The sequence below is a fragment of the Hermetia illucens genome, chromosome 1, assembly GCF_905115235.1.
Source record: "Hermetia illucens chromosome 1, iHerIll2.2.curated.20191125, whole genome shotgun sequence".
Classification (NCBI taxonomy): domain Eukaryota; kingdom Metazoa; phylum Arthropoda; class Insecta; order Diptera; family Stratiomyidae; genus Hermetia; species Hermetia illucens.
In genome coordinates, this window is record NC_051849.1 from 98711494 (window position 1) to 98734136 (window position 22643).

General features: G+C 36.4%; 1 protein-coding gene across 9 annotated transcripts in view; it reads left to right on the forward strand.

Moving 5' to 3' along the window:
* Positions 1-22643, forward strand: part of LOC119646808 (small conductance calcium-activated potassium channel protein) — an 818793-nt gene that overhangs the window by 772629 nt on the left and 23521 nt on the right. For all 9 annotated transcript variants that reach the window (XM_038047402.1, XM_038047404.1, XM_038047400.1 and 6 more), the window contains 3 exons: positions 198-302; positions 17663-17798; positions 18228-18338. In XM_038047402.1, coding sequence (XP_037903330.1) covers positions 198-302; positions 17663-17798; positions 18228-18338 — 352 coding nt within the window. The remainder of the gene's footprint in view (positions 1-197; positions 303-17662; positions 17799-18227; positions 18339-22643) is intronic.

Sequence of the window (22643 nt, forward strand, 5' to 3'; positions counted from 1 at the left end):
AATTCATGTAAAAAAAAATCGATTTCTCCAACCCGACACACGGGATGACCCCCTTAAGTTTCAACTCCATTATATTATGTCGCAAGAATTATTGAATAGTGCAAATTCTTCAAATATACATACACGTATTTACATACTTTATATAATTGAGTTATATTCATATCGATAATCTGCTAATCAAATTAACTCTTTTTTAGATTTGTCCTTAAAACACTAATGACAATATGTCCGGGAACAGTTTTATTAGTTTTTATGGTATCTCTATGGATTATCGCCTCATGGACGCTGCGACAGTGTGAAAGGTAACTATTTAGCTTCGTCATTAAGAACTTAAAAGTTAGAGAAATAATTTTAATTTATTGATTTTGGATTATTCATTATGATTTTCCCGGTTAGATATTTTTAAAAATTGATGAATTGAAGAATTTTTCGATGAAATAGTTTAACAAAACTGACAGACAAATAACAGTTTTCTTTTTCATTTTGATATTATTTTCCAGCCCTTTTTGGTTTCAATTTAACAAATTTTCCCCTTCACCTCAAAAATGTTCATTCAATATAATTAAAAGAATTAATGAATTAAAAGTTCTTTCTACCAACAGTCTCTCACACGATAAACAAAAATGCATGCTAATGTTTCCTTACTAAATTTATTAGTGGTAATTCATTCTAATTGGTAGATGGTTTTTTTCCTAAATTGTAATCTTTTGATGATAATTAAAAATGCGTTTTCTAATTGTTTTCTTATTTTTTCCAAGGAATGCTATGCATCAACATAATTTTTACTAGCTATAGAGACACAATAAACAAAACTTTACATAATTGAGTACGAATCACTAGATAGAAAAGGAATATTTTTATGGAAACTGTTCAACAAGAATATATTTCTGAAAAACGAATTGGAAAGCTACTTAGGATATATTCGCTGGCACAAAATAATAAAGCTATTATCATTTTACGTACGCCATGCAAGGCTCTCGTAGTTCTAATGTATCCTTCTTCATGGCTGCATTTGCATCATTCAATGATTTATTCAACGCATACAACCAGCCCCGGCAGCTGCTATGAGTTCCATTTTTCCGTTATCTGGTTTTCACATGCATACATACATTTTCAAATAGTATAAGCCATACTCAACATCTGGTAGTTTTCGGCAGAGTTAAGTGAATAATTTGTGTAGAAAATTCCTCTTCCTTTGTCCGGTACTAATGTAAAAATGACAAACAAAACGCTGATTCGAAAATGCTTTGACTTCCTTCGTAAAATACGCGAGAAAAAGTCGCACTTCGTACTTAATTGCATATAGGTTCACGCTTATCAGCATATTGTATAATTATAAATTGGAATTCCCGTAGGGCATTTAGAGTAGCATGTCCTTAGGGTATGCGCACAACCATATGTTACACTTGTATATGAAAAATGTATGTATATTGCAACTGCTCATATAAATTTTTATAATCGAATTTTTTGTTAGCACGCAATCATTATTTACTCCCTGACTCCTTTGTTCATTCATACGTATGTGAGGGTTGCGGAAATAATCATACTAAGCGGGTAATGTTTTATGTTAATATACACCTAAGTACCAGTATGAATTTTTTTTCCAAAATGGGTCCCGGCCATATTTCATGCGGGAATATTCATAATTCACAAATAACCAGTAGATTTAATTTTTCCATCCACATCCGACGACTTGTTTTGAGTCGGTTTTTATCTTTGTTAAAAAACACACTTGCTTTGTGTTGAAATTCTGCTTATCTGAATGGAATTAATGTGGTGGAATCCTCCCAAAGACTTATTCGTTCAAGATCAAAGCAAACTTGCCACCACCGACAACACATTATTTTGTTCTTCTATGTGAATTGCGGCAGAGCTCCATAACTCAAATTCGTTCATTGGTCAAAGGCCTGACTTTTTTACCAATCTGCAGTTATATTCAAAAGGTTTTATAATACATACTTCACGCTGTGTATAATATATAATATCCTTCCGTCTCAATCAAGGAATAACAATTTAATTATTCTCAGAATTTCTCTTTTAATCATACCTCACTTTCGTGTCACCAAACTTTTCACACTTTTCCGAATTAAATATGTATAGTATTTCTATGTATCTTCTGCCTATCCTGGTTGCATATTCGTTTTAGTAGTTTGAAAAACGGTAAATTTTATGTTTCTGAGAAGCCAATCAAACTTACAAAACCATCTGCTTACTCTTTATTGTATAGTCTACAAAATTCTATCATTTTAGGATAAATTCAAAAGGGTTTCCAGCCATTTCCGAAAATATAGTAATAAACTATTATTAAATTTTCTTGCACAAACAATGGCATAACTAAGAGGTTAGAATTTTGTCTGCTATTTGTATTCTAGCCTAAAATTGATAGACTAGTAGACAAACTCCAATTTTGAGCTACTTAGTACCTCCCGAAATATATATTTACATTGAAAACTAAAAATTGTAGTTTGAAGGAAACTTCTTGTCTATCAATTGGTATAACATAGATTATAATTGGAAGAGGGGTGGTTCTTTCCAGATTTTTATCTTAGGTGTTTTCCCAAAACCAACCCGTCAAATACGTGATCGTTTTCTTTTAGAACTGTTGGCAAAGCTACTACCCGTTTCGGCAAGTACCAATCAGGATTCCTCATTTGATACTAAATGGTGATTCTCCTGTTATCTACATACATACGTCTATTTTGTCGTTTTGGCTGACTAAAACTCGTTGAGGTAGACGATGGCTGGTCCTCGAAATATCGGTATATGGGGAATAAAGATTCTTATTCGGCATTTCAGGAGAATTTTGTCTTTTATTTTTGGTTTTCCTTATACATACAATTGATACCCTCTTTTCGCAAGTAAGCAGTGAAACTCCCTTTAAGTGGTGAGGATTAGAGGGATGCGGAGATTCCAGTCGTTCAATCGTTTCTGAGGAAAGCATGTGAAACAGGCAGGCAGTAAACCGATTTTGATAATAATAGTAATTGTTGAAGTGAATTAAAATACTTCACTGAAGGCCGTAATGGTACGCTAAGAGGCAATGTGGTCAGTATTGCGCCCGCCCGTGATTATTACCCTAATTTCGCATTGAATATCGTCTATTGCTGGGAGAGGATACCAAACTGTAAACTCTACTGAATGGAGATCCATATCAAACTGTTTGGTTAGTTTGGTGGGGAGAGCCGCAGCTGCAATTGGCGTTTTCTTAGATTATGTACTATTCTCTAAATATTAAGGCCTATTGCACTATCCCCTAAATTCGCCTACCTAATGGCCTTCCGGCTACGGCGTTCGCAAGTATTACCGAATTTGAAAATATTTTCCAGAGCCAGAGGGAAAACCCTACCACGCTTTTTTCATCTGAGGTCTGAGAAGGCCGAGCAGGTGCATGTGATGTTCAGGGCGACCTCCACCTCTTCTTCACCTTGGCTATATGTACCTGGTACGCGGAGACCATCAAAAACATTTTTTCCATATGTGGAGCAGTGTCCCGTTAAGAATCTCATGGTCTTCATGAGCCTCTTCTTAAGGAATAATAAAAATACCACTCTTGTTGCTTCGGGTTCTTTCACACCATTCGGTTACATGAGTCACGTAATCGACAATGCAATTTTTTTCTTAAGATCCACCTTGCAAGTCCCCAGGCTTTGTTTATTGCAATGCTTCAGTACCAGGGAAATGTGCACGATTTCTGGCGGCTATGTTTCCTCCAGGTTAGCTTGGAATCGGGGTGTATTCCCGGAATCTTGACTGCTTGTAAAAGCTGGATTTCCATTCCTGATAAGGCGGGTAGTATACAGCTGCCCCACCCAATGTTCCTAGTGAAAGTAGATTGTCCAGATTTTCTAGCGTTGCAAGTCTGTTAAAGAGGCAGCAACTGTGGATTATCTACAGAGTTATATTCAAGCGGTCACATATTATCTCCGCAAACTCGCCGATGATTATTACGGCTAGATCGTCCCTAAATGCTTACACAAAGACCTTTGTCTCCTCCGCAACCCCTCTATGCAACCCTGAAGACATAGTGCTTCCTTCCGACCAATATGTTCGCCTTCTTACACTCCACCATGTGAAGAATCCAACTGATTCACAATGGATTGTTTCCATGATATCTTGCCGCATGACAAGTCGCCCCGAATGAGGCATACGACCCCTTCGATGGTCATAAATGTGTCTAAGACATATTCCTTTGCTGTGAGCTCATGGAGCTCTCTCCTCGTGGACTTGCCTTTCTGAAAGGAATGTTGCCTGGAATGAAATGGCCAACTAGAAATATAATCATCCCTTATGAATCAATTTACTAGTTTTTCCAGTCGAAAGGAAGTTATACTGATTGGTCGGAATCTTCTTTCGTCCGTGTTGATGGCTTTTCCTGGTTGGGAAATAAATACCGTCTTCAAATCACACCAGGCAATTGGAATATAAGCGGAGGCCTGAGATGCGTACTATATATTTGGTGGGAAGGTGGGAACTGTTATTGCCCTTGCATGAGTGAGCTACATCGTTCTATGTGGAACTTAAGGAGGGTTCACATGTATCATGGATCAGCGCTTCTCAGTTCTGACATTTAATGCACAAGGAGGAGTGAGAGGACTGGGAAGTGGTCATTTCTTTCACGGACCCATTCTCAGAATTTACTTAAACGAAAAATCTAAAAAGAATCACGAAGCTAGCACTATACCGGGCCTAAGCTCCAAAACACCGTCCTTACTGACATCTGTTTAAATAAAGTTAATGGTAGCTTATTGCTATAATTTTTAGTAATTGGCTATAAAATCCCCCTTAAGTCCATTCTAGAATCATGAAATTTTGCAGCAACGTAGGTTATAATATAAAGCATGATTCTACCAATCAATGAAATAACGTACAAAAATAAGAAAATAAGGAAATTTAATGAAAAACTATTTATAATAGGAAAAAATTATCATCTAAGATGAATAACCCGAATAACTACAGGAAAGATAGAAAGAACAAATAAGGTGATGAAAAAAGAAGAAATTTGTAGAACTTAACTTTCTACTGCATTTTCAAACTTTCTACAACTTTGCCTTTTTGGTATTTCTCACAAATTCCAACATAGGTGAACTAAACTAATTTCTCCATCACTTCTTCCGTATAAAATCACTATTTTGCACGTCCAGTGCAACGAGAAAAAATACGGCACTTGGACGTTTCCACGATCTAGATCCATTTTTTAACTCCCTGAAAAGTTTTTTCCATAACAATCAATTGATTTGCAGGCCCCTCCGAAAAGCTACAGCAATAACTGCTAATCCTGGTCTCCGGCAATGAAACAGAAATTTATCACCCCCTGCTTTTTATTGCTTGCAGATATATCCGTGACTCAATAAGAAAGTCGACTTCAAAATCTGCTAAAAATTCTAAATGCATTCGATGATATACAATTTGAAGGAAAACACAAGATCGGTGATGATCTTATTTTGCATTTCATGTAATTTATTAATTATTAAATGATATTCAGAGGATTAGCTGGACATTCCGATCGTAGAGTTTTTGCAAAAAATTACATAATGAAATTGATTTGATCAGCCAAAACAGACGATCTTGATGGATATAGATTCGAGATGAAATACAGGGAATGGGTCATAAGGTAATTAAATAAAAACTGAGAATCTTGCTAGCAAACTCAAAATCTTTTGATAACCGTACTGCATGGTCTTCATGGCCTTCATATAATAATAGACCGTGCAAAACCTGAATTTGGTTCTACAGCTTTCACCTTCGCAAAAAAGTAAATAAGTGGAAAAAATGTTTTATATTTTCATTACACTTGAAAAATTAAATATTTATGAAAAAAGTTCGCGACACTAAGAACGGCAAACGATCCTATGGTCGCAAGTCAATTGGTTAACCTCCTCTAAGGGATGTTGATGCCTATTTACTCCAGGACCTCCCGAGAAGCTTGCACTCTTCTTCCACTGTTTTGCGACCTGTACTTCTTGAGCGTCGGTTCGTCGGTCATGTTGGAATAGTAAATTCCATGGCGTAGCGGGCAATAGAGTTTGCCCTTCTTCATCTACAGCCACTTTCGCTTCCTACTCAACACCTCCGCAGATACCTGCCCCGTATGCCGAAGAAGTTCTACCTTCGGAGTTGTATGAGGCAAAAGTGCTATGTGCTGCAGATCGTATGTTGCTGCTATTAGTTTCACCGGAGAGCCGCTTCGTACTGAGCGGATCTATGTAGGGCAGGCAAAGGCTGCACACTGTCGAAAAATGACCCGCAGGTTTAGTGCTGTCATCAATGCATCCATCCACTGTGGCCTTGCCGTACTAATCGTTAAGACAGTTTAACTTCTATTTGTAGGAGCAGCCCTTGTCGGTATATTAACAATTTCATCCAAGGGAGGCGGAACTTCGCCAGAAGTTATATTATTGATTATCCTGGCGAAGTTGTGCTTCCATCTCTGCTGCTAGTCATCAATGCAGATGAGAAGTCTATCACTAATGTCCGTGCCTGGGCAATGAAAACGCTTGGGACCACATGCAACTTCTTTCCTGGCCAACACAGTAGTCAACTTTCTTGAACGCGTCACATTCGCACCTCTGTCAACGATCAAGATAGTATTTAATCCTTTACTTTCAACAATCTGTTTACACCATCGCAGAGTGAGCCAGGTTTTGTGATGACTATGTGAATAGCGCCCGGGCAAGGAGCAGGCGGCACAATGCTCATCAATATTCTCCGACGAAATTACGCAAGTGGTCGGCTGGAGGTCTAAGTTATTCTATCCTGCAAGATGTGGTAATCCCTGATGGGCGCATGTCTATGGTTGCATACATTCAGAAGACAAATACTAAGTATATTCCTGAACGAAGTATATTCCGAGCTGATTGGATCGGAAGTATCCAATGATGCATAGCAATGTATTATTCAAGTGTACTTCATTCTGGTCCGAACCTGTCCGAAATTGGTTCCCAGGCAATGGAGACTTGCTTTACGGTTGATGTAAGCATTACTTCTGTCAGTCTCCAGAGCACAATAACACAGTTGGCAAGGGTTATTTTCAAGTTTAACTGCTCCCTATAAACTCGATTTTGAAGGTTTTGTTGTCTGTCTGCTTGTCTTGCTGTTTGTCTGTCACCCGGACTTTGCTTAGAAACGACTGCGCCCATTGGCTCGAAATTTGGTGCAAAGGTGGGAACTTTGAGTCGTCTCGGTGCGGTGAATTACATTACTGCACGTTGAACTTTAAAGGGGTCCTCATATACGTAAAAAGGGCATGCCCAATTTTTTCCCACCGTATATAGCCGTGTGGGGTATCAAATTAAAGGCCCCCATTAGCACTTTTTGAACTATTTATTAGTTTTGATATTAGTAGCAAAGGAGAGGAATCCGTTGGTCCAAAAGAGGTCAATTCAAAATCTGAAAAAAAATTATTGTGGTTCGTGCACATCTATCAATCTATCTGAACCTGAAAATACCCTCCGTGAAGATATCTGCTTAAACAAATTTAATAATAGCGTATTATTATATTTTAAAAATTTACTGCGATCTAGGATCAGCATTGCAGCAGCAGATTTGCAGTAAGGTTGGTTTTAATAGGAAGCATAATACTGGAAAGGTTGCTGGAAATTCTATTATTATTAACAAAGTTAAAGCAGGTGAAATTACTTCCCCCTAAGAAATACAAGTGCCAGTACCACCTCGAATTGAATATCAATATATGAATGTATATACATTACGAGCTATATATAAGTAGAAATATTCTTACATAAAAACTCAACAAAATCTTTCATACGCGAAGCCACGAGCTTCCGTTTTCCGACTTGTTACTAAACAGTACAAATAGCATAATTTTTTCCAGAAAATGATTAATATGTAAATGGACTCACATTTCCTCAATCATTAACTATTTATCTTCTGTACCATTAATTCTACTTCTACTTGTAATAGTCTTCTTTCCGATTTGCACTTTACGATGGTTTTGCCATTTTTAAAATAATGAAAATTTCCGATTTTTCTATCGGTAGCAACGAATAGGCTCATTTTCACATCTCATAAAATTAATTTCCATCGTTGTATAATCATCTCAAAAGCACAAGTTTTCAGTCTCATTTCCGTAAATTGCATTAGCAAGCCAATTAGAACTCATTTTATGGGCAAAAACTAGTATTTTACTGGTCCTTTTATAATTACCCTTCGGACGGAAATTAAGGATTTCCCTAGTCTCAACCTATTAAGAAGATGGCTTAAAGAAAATAATTTAAAGGACTAGGAACTAATTATTTATTAATTTCTGAACTGATTTCTGCAAGACGAAGATAAAAAGAAATTTAAATTTGAAAGATTTTTGTTTCTTAGCGAAGACTGTACATAACTATGAGTAATTTTGGTTCCAATTTTTGTGTTTGCAATATTTCGAATTCCCCTTTCATTAGCATTTTCTAGCAATGGGAGGAGGCTTTTTTCTTTTTTGAACATTCTCTTGAGTCTTGGAAACCCCCGAAGGGTTTCTAGCACTTCGTTATTCTTGACTCATGTACTCCTTGTGGCCTGTAGAATTTTACTTTGTAGCTTTTATTTTATTCTTTCTTCTTTTTTATCTGACGTTGAAGTGTAAACGACAAAGACATATACGACGATCTCAAATATGTCGATTTGTCCATTCCTGCATATCCTCAGGGAACTGTATCAGATAGATATAAGATATTGTTAGGTGAATGCGGAGCCTTCCGTATTCAGAATGAATATTATTAAGTAAAGGCCTAGACTTATTATAAATTCAAAGATTTCCTTAATCGTAGTTCTCATGTCTATTCTCAAACATTTACACGCTCTATTACAGTAGATTCGTTGCATTGCAGTATCGAAAACTTTTACACAATTATTTATTCGCACTTAATTAAATTACATTTAGTTCCTTTCCATTTGTAGTTATAACCCATGAATATTACTTCGTTGCTTCAACTAAAGTAATTCTAGTAGCCAGTTTCTTGCCCTTTCATCCCTCCGTGAAGGTTCCAGGATCGTGTGAAATTACTTTTTAGGGTTTTCTATAAAATAAAACTTTTTTAAAATCGGTCCAATGTCTGTCCGGGCAGCTCAGTGATTAGAGCACTAGGCTAACGTACGGAAAATGCCGGTTCAAATCTCACTCACATCGCCTTCTACAGGGTATTATCATCCTGTAGTGTACCGTTACGGTCTTGAATGAAGTGGTCTAACACACTAGTAATTGATGGTGCATCACGAAATTTGGTAGCAAGATTAGAATTGTTAATGCCCAAGCACATAGTTTCAGGGGGTCCCCATATATGCCAAAGGGGGAATTTTCGCGAAATTCAGGTGTTCGACTTGTGTAGAAATTGCTTTGCAGCTCGTGCTGATGCCAGGCCGCCCTGCTCTTATCCAGTTTATGTATTCTGCATGAATACCATTAAATTGATTTTCGTACTACTCAAAATTCGTGCCGAAATATTCCGCCTCTAGGTAAATCTCTGACTCAACATAGGTTTTAAAACTGAGTTCTTAATCGATCGAAACACTAGTGTCAGGTAAATAAACAGATTTTATTTATTTCGTCTCCAAAAGTGGTTCACAATTAGAATGACTACTTGTTAATACTGCTTCTTGAGCTATACGGGAATAGTATCACTTCATTTGCAAATCGTTCCACTGCATCTGAGTTCAGGTCTAAAACACCAATGCACATCACAAATCAGAGAAAAGATTAAACAAGTCGCTATACGGGAAGCTGGATGCTTCAGGTATAAAGGTTTTGTTAAAAATTTCCTGTGCACGTTTTTCTATTCGTACATAGCTAAAAATTCTAAATATTCCTTGATATTATATATCCAACTCCGCCGTTCATATGGTCACGACGTCATACATGTTTTAGATAAATAACCTCTATAATTGTTGTATTCGTTTTAGACTCAAATTGTGTAGTATAGTATTACTTATGATGGTATTAAATTTTGTATCTCTTGGATGAAGTTTAGGAGTTTTTAGGTAAATGTCTGGTAATGTGGTATTATTAAGTTTAGTTGAGCAGGTATCGGAACGGGATATGTTTTGAAGCCTAAATTTTGTTGCCAGTTGCACCATTGTGATTTTTTTCAGATTTTTCTGTTGGATAGATTCTGAGAGCCAGACCTGATACACTTTCCGGCGCTTGCATTTTGAGTCCTCACTCCTCTTCATTTCAGCCAACTTCGAAAAGTACCAATCGAGCCCCACCCACATGACCTTTTACATATATGGGGGCCCCCTCCCTTTAAACTGAACACAAAATGGCGCCACTTGCTGTATGTAAAGGGATTTATTGACCACATGCTCTCACCAAATTTCGTGACAATAGCTCTAGCCATTTTCGAATAAGTTGGGCGTGACAGACAAACAGACATTGAATCGTTTCTAATCAGGTTTTGTTTCACACAAAACGTTAAAAACAAGTCTTAATTTGGAAATTATAATATTATCGCTTTAGGACCATTATCCAAATTCTACTATAGTTCCCCCTAAATACTGGAACCGCGAGATGGGAAGGGACATTAACAGGTTACCAGCCCAACCTGCGTCACTTTTCTTCCATTTAAATTAGCTGGGTTAAACGTTTCTGGTTTAACGATGAAAAAATAATACTCCTCGTAAGATAAAACCATAATACGTCCGGGAAACTCAGGATGCTGTCATTGCTGACTTTGTCGGTTTCTTAGTCGTACGTATTTCGTGGACTACCCACAGCGTGCTGCTGCGGGCGGAACTTTTGTAGACGTCAAATGCTTTTGAAAATGGTGTAGGTACGAGAGTCGTATATTTCAATGCTTTGTAACTTCGTTTCCTGGACCGCGAATCTATCTTGCACTCTGCGAGGTGTTCAATGAGTGCTCTAAGAGCGGTAGTTCTGAACAAGGAGCGCAAGATCCAGGTTTGAAACTCGTAGTCTTTTTCCCGTTGCCTAGGTCGTCGTTGTATTTTCGTTCCCTTACGAAGCTCAATCTCAGGTTCCAAGACAGAAGTATACGATGAATGTCTTTGCGAATCGCACAACATGGGGATTATCTATTGCCTAATTTGGCTCCGTGAGTTTTAGACAATACAACTCCTTCCACTTGATCCTAGCCAGTTCCTAGTCCATGCTTAGCTATTTATTTCAGTATAGCCAGCTACTAGGCGGTACTAGTGATAAATTGGACGAATTGATATTAAGGGCCTTGTCAAATTTGTAAATTCTATTTCAAGTGAATGGTGACATTTTTGAAGTTAGGGACATTACGTCATATTGCAGAATAAAACAAACAAATACTTTTTCATATGTATGAAAAGTAGCCGTTGAAGTTAAATTCACAGGTAAATTTCGTTAGGCAGGGTACCCTTGAACAGGCTTATGATGAAAAATTTCAGCGATGTACAACTGGTAACTTTTCATTATTAGATCTAGAGGAAATTGATTTTTAAGTCTCTTTGATATTTCTAGGGAGGAATCTCCAGAAAATTTTCCCCGCATATGTTTAAATACTAGTATTCAACTAGACTCCTTTGCAGATAAAGCCATCTTGGAAAAATTTCAATCAGCAACCCATATATACATACATATCCGGTTAAAAAATCATTACTATCATTACTAGAAAAAGTAATATTTTTTAAGGTTTTGTTGACTACTTTACATACAATAAGTAGCGTGCTTGTGTTAAATTTAAGTGGGACTGCTCATACATACGAAACGAGGGTGTAGTTTTTTTCACAGAATGTGGTCATGTCGGGTATCAAATGAAAGGGCTCAATTACAGTTTTACAATTTAACCTCGGGTGAAACGTAAGGGAATGAAGGCTCGAAATATGACTCTCAAAAAGTGTTACTGGTCTCGTTCTCAAAACTTATCCCTCTGAAGCGAAATCTAGACCTTAAAATATATCCCGTTCCGAAATCTGCACAAGTAAAGCCAATAATAGTATATTAGCATATTGTAGAAGTTTAGACGGAAACCCACCTTAAGTTCATGCTAGAAGTACAACATTTGGCAACGATAACATAAGGCATAACTCTGAGAAGTTTGAACGAAATCCAATTATTATGAACAAAGTAATAGAAGGTGAAACTTTTACATTCTATGTAAATTTCATGCATTCTAAAACGTGTATGAGGTCATAATAACATATCAATTCGTCAATCCCACAACAAGGTGAACTAATATGAGTGGGAAGTCGCAGGGAAACATTTCGTTTCAGATTTTCAACTCTTATATTAATATCAATTACACGAGACAGATGTAATTATATACATATGTAAATTACGCTTTGGAGTAGTGCCTAATTCAGATAGATATATTTGTACGGTGAACACGCGGTATCTAGAAATTTGAAGATTTCCATAGCATCATATCAGAGTAAATGAAAATAGAATGAAAGTTATCTTACATTTCCGAAAAGAAGGATGGAATATTTAGAAAATCGCAAAATGATATGAGGAGCAGTTAACATATATCCGGACGGGCATCGCCTTATAGGTAATACGTAAGAGTGCTCGGCACGATAAAACTAAAGAAAAAGAAGTTAGGGCCCCGGGGGGCTTCCAGTTTCCCGACATGTCTTCATTAGTGCCCTAAGGTGTTCTATGGGCTTTAAACCTGGGCTCAGTTGCTTTATTAATTTTTCGCCCCGAAAGTTGGGTACCTCCAAAGGAAAAAAGGTCAAATAATTTAAAAACCTTAAATATTTCTTATAATGCCGAAAGAGAAAAGAAAAATAATTATTACTTACAATGTGGGACCTGTGACATCACCCTGACAGAGGACTTCCCGTGAATATTCGTGTTGGTCTACAATGCAAGATATCAGGTACTCTTTCTGGAGTCATTTATTGGCTGCACCATTGACTCTTTTGGAAAAATTGAGATTCATCTGAGAATATTACAGTTTGCCACTGTTCCAGTGTCCGGTGCTCTAAGGTGGCGACGTAGCAGAGGGAACAGCAACCCTGTCTGCTGAGTCAACACCAAAATAACCAAAGGGAAACCTCCATGGGATAGCACTGGGAAACGCTGTCTTCACTATGGTTTGCCGGCCGTGATACAATGTCCTGAGGCGTCGCACATTGGCTAACAGCAGCTCGACACAATGCTGTTGGTTAAGTCGACAAGTGTTAGAATAATTTAATATTAGCCTTTATGTATTGGATGTCCGGATAGCTGAGTGGTTAGAGCACAAGGCTGTCTTACGGAAGGTCGCGGTTCAAATCTCACTGGTGACAGTGGAATTTGTATCGTGATTTGACGTCGGATACCAGTCGACTCAGCTGTGAATGAGTACCTGTGTCAAATCAGGGTAATAATCTCGGACGAGCCCAATGCTGACCACATTGCCTCCTATAGGGTACTGTAATCCTGTAGTGTACCGTTACGGTTTTGAATGAAATGCTCTAACACACTTCAAATCCCTGATCCAATTGGATTGTTGTGCCAACGATTATTATTATTATGTATTGGGTTCACTTAGTCCTATGAAGATAAATCAAGCTTTGGTAGGAACATCGGGGACAATAGCGCGATTAAATCAAGGATGAACAAGTCTTGGATATCGCAGTGTGTAATCACCAATACACGTACGGTACCGAAGCATGTCAAACGGCCTCCGATTATTGACAGGACTGTTCACCGGTTTACCGAGAGATGGCATAAGCTGTTGGAGCTAGCAGTGCGTTTCGAATCCAACAGATCCCTAAAGGAATTGAACGGACGATTGCATCGACTTAAGAGAAATCTATAGCAAACCCATGTCTCGGGGTTGAGCATTGGTCCAGGTATGCTTCGTATGCGCCCAAAGATGGAGGTGGTGGTGGCTGTGATATTAAACAAGTCTACCTGCTAGAGTTGCACCCCCGTGAGGGTCTCGTAAGGGTACGCCCTTCGAGAAATCTTCCATTTGGCTTGCCAGAGAAACGCCATCTCTTCGTTGAGGAACTTTAACCGCAAGGCTTAGGCATTACTAAGGCATGTTTCAGTGTCCAAATTTCGTGATTCTGGGCCCAAAAATAGCGCTGTTTCCGTATTCCTCGATTTAGGAAAGCTTTTTCTTTGTCGACATCACTCATTGAGTTAAACAAAACCTTCTTGAAATCGTCTTACTGTCTGTCTGTCTGTTTGTCGGTCCGTCTGTCTGCCTGTCTTTCTGCCTGTTTCACTTATTATCTCGGAAAGTGTAACTCCTATTGATATGAAAGCTAGTAGAAAGGTGGGACTTGTGAATCCTACTGCATGCAGTGAGTAACACAGTTCCACGTTGAGTTTAAGGAGCGGTCCCCATGCATGAGAAGAAAGGGTGTAAACATTCATTTCACCGAGTATAATCGGCTTATGGGATATCAAAAGAAAGGTCTCGCTTATTATTTTCCGAAACCGACATTAATTGGAGCATTGCTAACAATGGGACGGGGTGGGCGGGGGAGTACCGAGCTCCAAAAGGGGTCACTTACTGCAGGGACCTTTTCTCAGAAACTAGCCAACCCAAATATCTAAAAATGAATACGGTGGTTCATGTACATGGTATCTAGGTCTCAAAATACTCTCCATGCCATGTTTAAATTAAGTATATTAGTATATTTATTATAAGCATTTTTTTAGAAAATGGATAGGAAGTTGTAAGACTTTGAATGTCAGTGTCATACTAGAGTGCATGATCTGACCAACTCAATGCATAAACAATACGAAATAGGAACATATGGGACAAATGTCCACTCAAATATGCTTATATAAGCAATACCTGAAGCGTTTAGCTTCCGATTTCCCGACTAATACACTCTAAAAACTTATCTCTGCTAGTATCTACATTCTAACGGTGCAAATACTTTCTCGTCACCTGTATTTATACAACAAAGCCAACTGTTTGTTACTTCGGATTAGAATAATGAATTTAGGCGGGATTCCGCATTCCGCATTCTACTTGCTACTGAAAAGAATGATACAATGAGATGACGATAACAAATAGGAATTTTCTTGCTGGAGCGTTTTGATCCTGGTGGATGATCGAAATCTGGCGGTTAATTTTTACTTCTGCTTTATTGCTGCAGCCACCATAGCCTTGAATAGTCTTTCACATATATTTTCGACATTAATAACGCCGCAACTGCAATCACCCTCAATAACACATTCAATAACATCCAATCTATGCTTGTATTTATAGCCAGTAAAACCGTATTAATATTATCAGTGACTGACCAAAGTGTTGCATGTTATAGCATATGAAAGAGTTTTTGCTACATTAATGTCATACAGTAAGCTAACAATTAATATTCATTTTGATATCAAAACTAGCTGCAGTCTGTTAACATTCTTAACGATGATTTTTATTCTTTTGAAAACAACAATCTGGAGCATGTTGATTTTTGAATCAAACCTTAATTTTTTGATTTTTGGAACGCCCCCATCCATTTTCATAATACTTCAATAAGAAAAGGTAAACCTGAAACAATTGTTATTAATTACAGTGTTTCCTTTTTTTCTCCTTTATATAGGTGTGTGTAAAATAACAGTTTTGAATACTTCTATAACCCGATATTAGCACATTTCATTCGAGTTCGTAAATAAACGAAAGATCGTTGCTTGAATATACATATATATAAAACCATCGTATAAATGTTTAAAATTTTATTACCTTTTTATTTGTGAATCATTGCACTAAACGGTTTATTGTATATATTTAAAAAATTAAAATATCCGTCCATGAAGTATTTATTGTTACCTTTTCTATGATTTGGATTTTGTTTGGTTTGTTGATTGACAGTAAAGTATTCCAATTATTTTCGTTTTGATTAAGTTTTGTTTCGTCCAACTTCTCTTTATTATTATTAACATTAATTGATTAAAAATTTGGGTTTTATTGTACAATTTTTCTGCAGTTTTGTTGCTACTATGATATATATGAACAGATTACTGAGAGAGAAAGAGTAATGAGAAAATGAAACGTTTTTTTCGTGAATTATTAAATTATAAATGGAGAAATAAAATGAGAAAATATTGAATTGAAAGCTTGAAAAGTATGGATTAAACTTCGCCTGCAGCAAATACCAACCAGAGCATCTTAAATATATATAATAATATAAATGGAGTTTAGCCAAACACGTGCTCCAGTTATTTGTAAATCTTGTGTTATTTTTTCCTGTATTCACGTTTAATGTAAAAAGTAGCTAGTTTTTGTAGTTTTTTAAATCAAATATGTATTGACGTGTATCTGTTGTTTTTCTTTCCTGATAACAAAGTAATTGAACTATGTGTTTGAAATATTGCTGGATTTTCAAGTTTCAAATGTCGAATATTGCAATTAATTTTGGTAAATATTAATATATTGTTGGCGGAAGTGTGTTTTCCTATTGATTGACTTTGGCTTGTTGAATTACTACATATGTTGAGTAAGTGCACTTGTGATTTGATTATCGTCTTTTCGGTTAGTTTCTTTCCGTACATTCATTTCGAGTGATCATGTTAAGTTCGTTCGAAAACATCTTGCTTTATCTTTTATCACATCTATCTACTATATCTATCATAATTCGATTGAGATACGCATGGATGTTGTTTTATTCAGATTAAGAAAAAAAGTACGTTAAATATTCAATGTGTTCTTGTTGAAAGCACTTTTTGAAATTTTTGAACATGTTCAGAAATCTTTCGGTTCGATACTATATACTCGTATGCTAAATCAAAACTATTTTGGATTTGGTTTTTCTACATTTTTATACACACAGACACAAGTAGACAAAATACAGTTAGCTTTTACACTCTCTTTTGAACAGAACATTTTTATTGCAGAGCACCTATTCACTCCAGAATCTCTAAATCTCTGTATCTTTATTCACAGGATTTGTATTTTTTCAAAAAGCAATAGAAAATCAAAGTTTATTCCGAATGTCGAGCACCTTTTTCCTTCAAATCTTCTTTATTTGTTCTCTTTATTCTCTTTTCATTTTAGTCTGAACGTTTCTTTGGAAACTCAACTAACGATTTATATGTTTGAAGTGAACTGAGTTTGGGTTTTTTCTCTTGTTTTACTTTTCTTACACATTAACTTTTCTTATATAAGATATGTAGTTATATTTACCGAATTATCATAAAAAGAAAGAAAATAAAAGAAAATTTGAAAATGGAATCTTCGTTCACTTTGCCATTTTTACTGTATTTCACACTTGTTTACTTGTTTGTTCACTTTCACTATCCTATAAAAGGTTCCACGATGAGGAGCACGCGAATTTGCTAAACTCCATGTGGCTAACAGCCATCACCTTTTTATGCGTGGGCTATGGCGATATTGTACCTAACACATATTGTGGCCGTGGTATAACCCTAACATGTGGTATGGTGGTAAGTAGAAACAGATATCGAAATCAAATAAAACTATTCACAACAAAATGTCCTAGTCTCGAAAACCAAAACCAAAACTCAAAGAAAGTGTACAAGAAATGCCATAAAGAATGAATATGTCACGAGTAGAATATGCTGTGGTTGGTTCGCTACTATCGAAAGTTTATCCATAGTTCGCTTGAAGAACATAAGTTTCCTAAGAACACCGAGACCGAAACTCTTACTGGCTTATTTTCCTTTTACCTATTTATTTCTCGCCCGACTTTTCGAAAATGATCCACCTTCAATAAAAGCGCTAAAATTCAAAAAAGCTACCTTTGTTGAATCTATTATATACATTGTAAACAGGTTTCACGATGAAGAACATGCAAACCTTTTGAATGCCATGTGGCTTATAGCCATAACATTTTTAAGTGTTGGGTTTGGTGATATTGTACCAAATACTTATTGTGGTCGTGGTATTGCGGTCAGCACAGGAATTATGGTGAGTGTTTTTGTTTCTTTCAGCAAAGAATAAAGAGAAATGAATATCATCAATTACGAATTACGAAAAGCATCTAGCTCAAAAATATATATTATTACTTCTAAAAACGAACTAACATAGATCGTGGATAGAAAGATAATCGAATCAAAAATAAATCGATAAACTACTGCACTGATATGGGTTACTGCACTAGATACATAAATTTAAAAAATAATCTAAATTCATTAAAGCTGTCACGTTTTCTATCCAAAAGTAACATTCTTCATATAAAATAAACATGTAAAATATATAACTAGATATACATTAAAAAAAGAATATTATCATCAGTGAATGCCTGGAAAAATTCATTATACAAGAATATCTTTATAATTGAAACATTTTTTTGAAAGCGTTTTGTAGTTGTGTCTAATCCAAATTTAAATATTTTAGGGAGCTGGATGCACTGCTTTGCTGGTAGCTGTTGTGTCTCGGAAGTTAGAGCTATCCCGGGCTGAAAAACATGTTCATAACTTTATGATGGATACCCAGCTAACAAAAAGGGTAAGTAGGCTCGCATAGCTTGGAAAAGATGTTTTTTGAGAGTTAATTTACTAGTCCATTTTAGAAAGCCAAAGAAAAGGCCAACTTTTATGAATTTTTTTTTAGTAATTTCCTACCATTTATGAAAAATTTATAAAGACATAAAAATGGCGAATCTTTAGAAAAGGAGTTTGAAATATATACATCATGCAAAGAGAGTTTCAAATATAAGGTGAACACGAAATCTTTATACCCAAACACCTAGCTTCCGGTATCCCGACTTGGTTCAGATATGTATCATAATAAGATTGAATTCGCTACACAGTTAAATAAAAGCTTTCGTTTCTAAAGAAATCGAAGAAAGTTTACCTGTATCAAACATGTAAATATGGAGGATGTAAACAGGTTCGGGCTGTAACTTCCAAACAAATTACATCAATTACGGGAATACATTTTTCCTAATCCTCCTAATTAGGTGGACGCTGGCAAAATTATAAAAACTTAAGGTTATTTGAAGCAGTATGTATATTTCTATTCAAAATAAGTTACAGTATTGATTTATAGTGCTTGAATTTATCCCTATATCTCCCTTATTGTAACTCAGTGGAAATAATGAAAAAAGTTTGAAGCTTACGTTGAGACTGAGGTAACTTATTTCTAGATTTGAAAGAAGTGAGTATTGGAAAGAATGCTGCAAACTATTTGCCGACAAATCAAATATTAACAAAGTATTATTTTTGTACCAAACAACGAGAAAAAATAGTGTACCAAAAGCATCGCAAGAGTTAGTTATCACCAAAGCAAGTATATATCGCAAATGTATTGTATGTAATATATTGGTACAGCTCCCATTGTCGTAAATAAATCTAGAACAGTACCCACTAGGTCAAACTGTTTTCGGATAACACTCTTCGGGCGATAGCATAAGTTGTAAGAGTGACAGCTCCTTTTATGTCCAAGTATGTATAGTCCGGCCCTTAGCTCAGTCTAAGGGGATCGGTAGTGTTTTATGTAAATTTTAAGGTACTAATCAGGTCTCTGGGAAGGGATGGCTACTTGGATCTTTTGTAGTCTCCATATCTGCTTCATAGTGTCCGGATAGCTCAGTGGTTAGAGCAAAAGGCTGTCGTACGGAAGGTGGGATTTGTATTGTGATTTGATGTCGGATACCAGTCGACCCAGCTGTGAATGAGTACCTGAGTCAAATCAAGGTAATAATCTCGGTCGAGCACAATTCTAACCACATGGCTTCCTACAGTGTACTGTAGTGTACTGTTACGGTCTTGAATGAAGTGCTCTAATACGTTTCAAAGCCCTGATCCAATATGGATTGTTGCGCTAACGATTATTATTATATCTGCTTCATATCATGTACCAACGGACCGTAGTTCCCGATATTTTCTTGCTCGATTATGGAGCACGCTCGTTCTTTTTTAAGAAGCAGCGGGTCTATTGTCATCAACACTATGGTCTTAATATTACAGATTATTTTACCGCTGAATAAGTGCTAGTGTATTTGGTAGTTTCCTCTTCACATTGCATAACATACACTCGAGTGGATAATTGAGGAATCATAACGGATCTACCCTTTTTAGTAGTATGTGACGAGCGAAGCATCCTGAACTGAAGCAAAGAATGCTTCGGTCTTATAAAGCACCCTACATGTTCGTCTTTCGTTGAACTCGAATTAGATTCGATATGGGATCAAATTCTTTACTTTTCAAGTTAAAAGGAGATGACTTATTGTCTGTCAAAATTGTAACCTGATTTTTTAAAAATCCCCTGTGATTTTGAAAAAAACTGCGATTGCAATTGGAGCGAATAGCAAGTTCTGCTTCAACACCTGCAGAATTGCTCTGATAAGCGTATGGTTGGAGAGATGACAGTGTGGCAGAGCGAGCAACTTGCGTGTCGGACGCACGCAAGTGCGAATCGCGATGGCGATGAGCATTTGTGCATTTCTAAAAAGTTGTAAATAAATTAATACAAAATAAAGAATAAGTAAATAAATACCATTAGTATAATTTTTACTATTACAGTTTCCGATGATGTCTGCAATACATCTATTCACTCTTGCTCATAAATTTCAATTCTTTTGTGAATCGAAACACTCAGAACGGTAAAGTTTTCCTGCGCATATTTCTATTAATCGGGACAAAAAACCGTGGTAGAAGCAACGTAGATCAGGCTATAGGATTTTTCTATTTTCGGATACCAGTCGGCTCAGCTAAGAATGAGTATCTGTGTCAAACAATCTTGAGTGAGGGTAGTGCGGAGTACATTGCCTCCTGTAGAGTAGTGTAAACCTGTAGTGCACCGTTACGGTGTTGAATGAAGTGCTCTAACGCATTTCAAGGCCCTGATCTAACTCGATTGTTCCGCGAACGATTATTACTAAATGATCAGCCAAAATCCTGCGAACAGGCAGAAAATCCTGGTCTGGTGTGCAATTCTACGTGCATCCTACTAGGACTATCTTAGGTCTTCACCACCCATAGTATAACACCATAGTAGGCACAATGGAATATAAACAAATATCGATAATATTATTATAAACTAAGGATTTATAGATTTAGAAAATAACAAACTGAAAGGAATATCTTAATTGCAAATTGTTATCGAAAATGTTACAAAATCAATTATAATCGTAAATGCGTCAGTTATGGGATATAGGAAATATGAATCTAGGGAAGAGGAACTCAATAAAACGCAAGGCTACAAGAAGGCAAGTAGTTGAGGATAATTAAATGTACTTTCTATATAACAATGGACTAGAATGATGGATGGCGGAGGTCTTCTGTAAACAATGAGACAAGTAATGTTTTTTGAACCTATATACAGCTGAACCTTCTTTGTTTTATAACTGAATGGACCGTAATCAGATTAATACCAATAACCCCACGAAATGGAAAACTGGCTACGTCACTACGTCATATTCCGTGTTATCGTAATTCATTTGGCCGACAATGTAGAATCGCCATTAGAGGCATGTGCAGAGAACTCTGAATGAACTCTTAGCTAATGTTAATAAGGAAGTTCGCAAACCATGATCGAATCAATTTATGTACAAGTTTCCTAAATGGACGTGATTATTTCTGTCTTACGCGCCATTGAAATTAGCACAAAACTTTGACGTTTCGCCTAAATGTTCAGAAATGTAAATACGTTGACGCCAATATCAATTTTCCTGAATATGTGTCCAGCATTTGGAAAATGACCACCAGTATTATTCGAAATGATCTAGGCTTCGTGCAAGTCTATCTCCGTCATTTCACCGGGATGATCTGCTCTGATACAATCTTGTAGAAAGCGTTCCATCCACAGTCCACATTCTTACGGCCGTCTTGACGAGGCAATGAGAATGTCAGTTATGTGTTTAAATATTAAACATACAACAATTCTATTTTCTGGATATATAATGTAGTGGGATTCGTTTCCCTAGAATTGTTGCCTTGGAATTAGGTGACACAAAATATTCTAGAAGAAGTATACTTCAAAAATTGAAACCGATTGTCATAACAGGGTAATTATGGCAGGTAGACATGGTCTACACATTATGTCTGATATAATTCTACTGAAAATAATAACAACGAAACTAACATGCACTACAAACGTTTTCTCTGTGTGGCTTTCTGCTTGGCATTCCATTATCTTTTGACTTTCTACACACACATATGTTATCTTCCATATACTTTAATGCTGCTATTTGAAATGGTTAATTTTAAGAAGATCATAGAAGATCCTCCTTCTAATTAAATAGTATGTGTTTTTTAGACATTCCGCGTTTTCTTTGTTCGTCTGATATTTACCTTTTCTTTGCTGGTGTTGCGTGTGCGTATAGGTTCTACTAGAAACATTCAACTTGCTAGTCAAACTGCTTATTTATGTTTTATATTTTATTTATATCCTATTCCTTGTTAGTAATGCCAACTGATCGCGCTTTCTAGAAATGTACGCTTCAAATCATCCTCAGCAGTTCTATCTATAAAAGATATATAACGGTGTTTGTGCCCGTTTTCTCCGTAAATCCAGCCTGCTAGTAAGCAGTCCAATAAATTTACAAGTTTACTTAAAAAAAATCTTAGATTGACCTGCGAAATTTAATAAGAATTATTTATGGTTTTCTGCTATAAGCCTAAAACAATGAAGAAAGTCACGTATGAAGTACGTAAGCCACCTTATGGGTTCAAAACAATGTCTGTTTTGTGACTTTTTTCAGCGAATTGTTTTATATGTAATGAATTAATGCCTTCGGGTTCGGCTAATATACTCTTGAATGTATGATATGTATTATACAAATCTCCCATTTGGAAGAAATGAAAAATG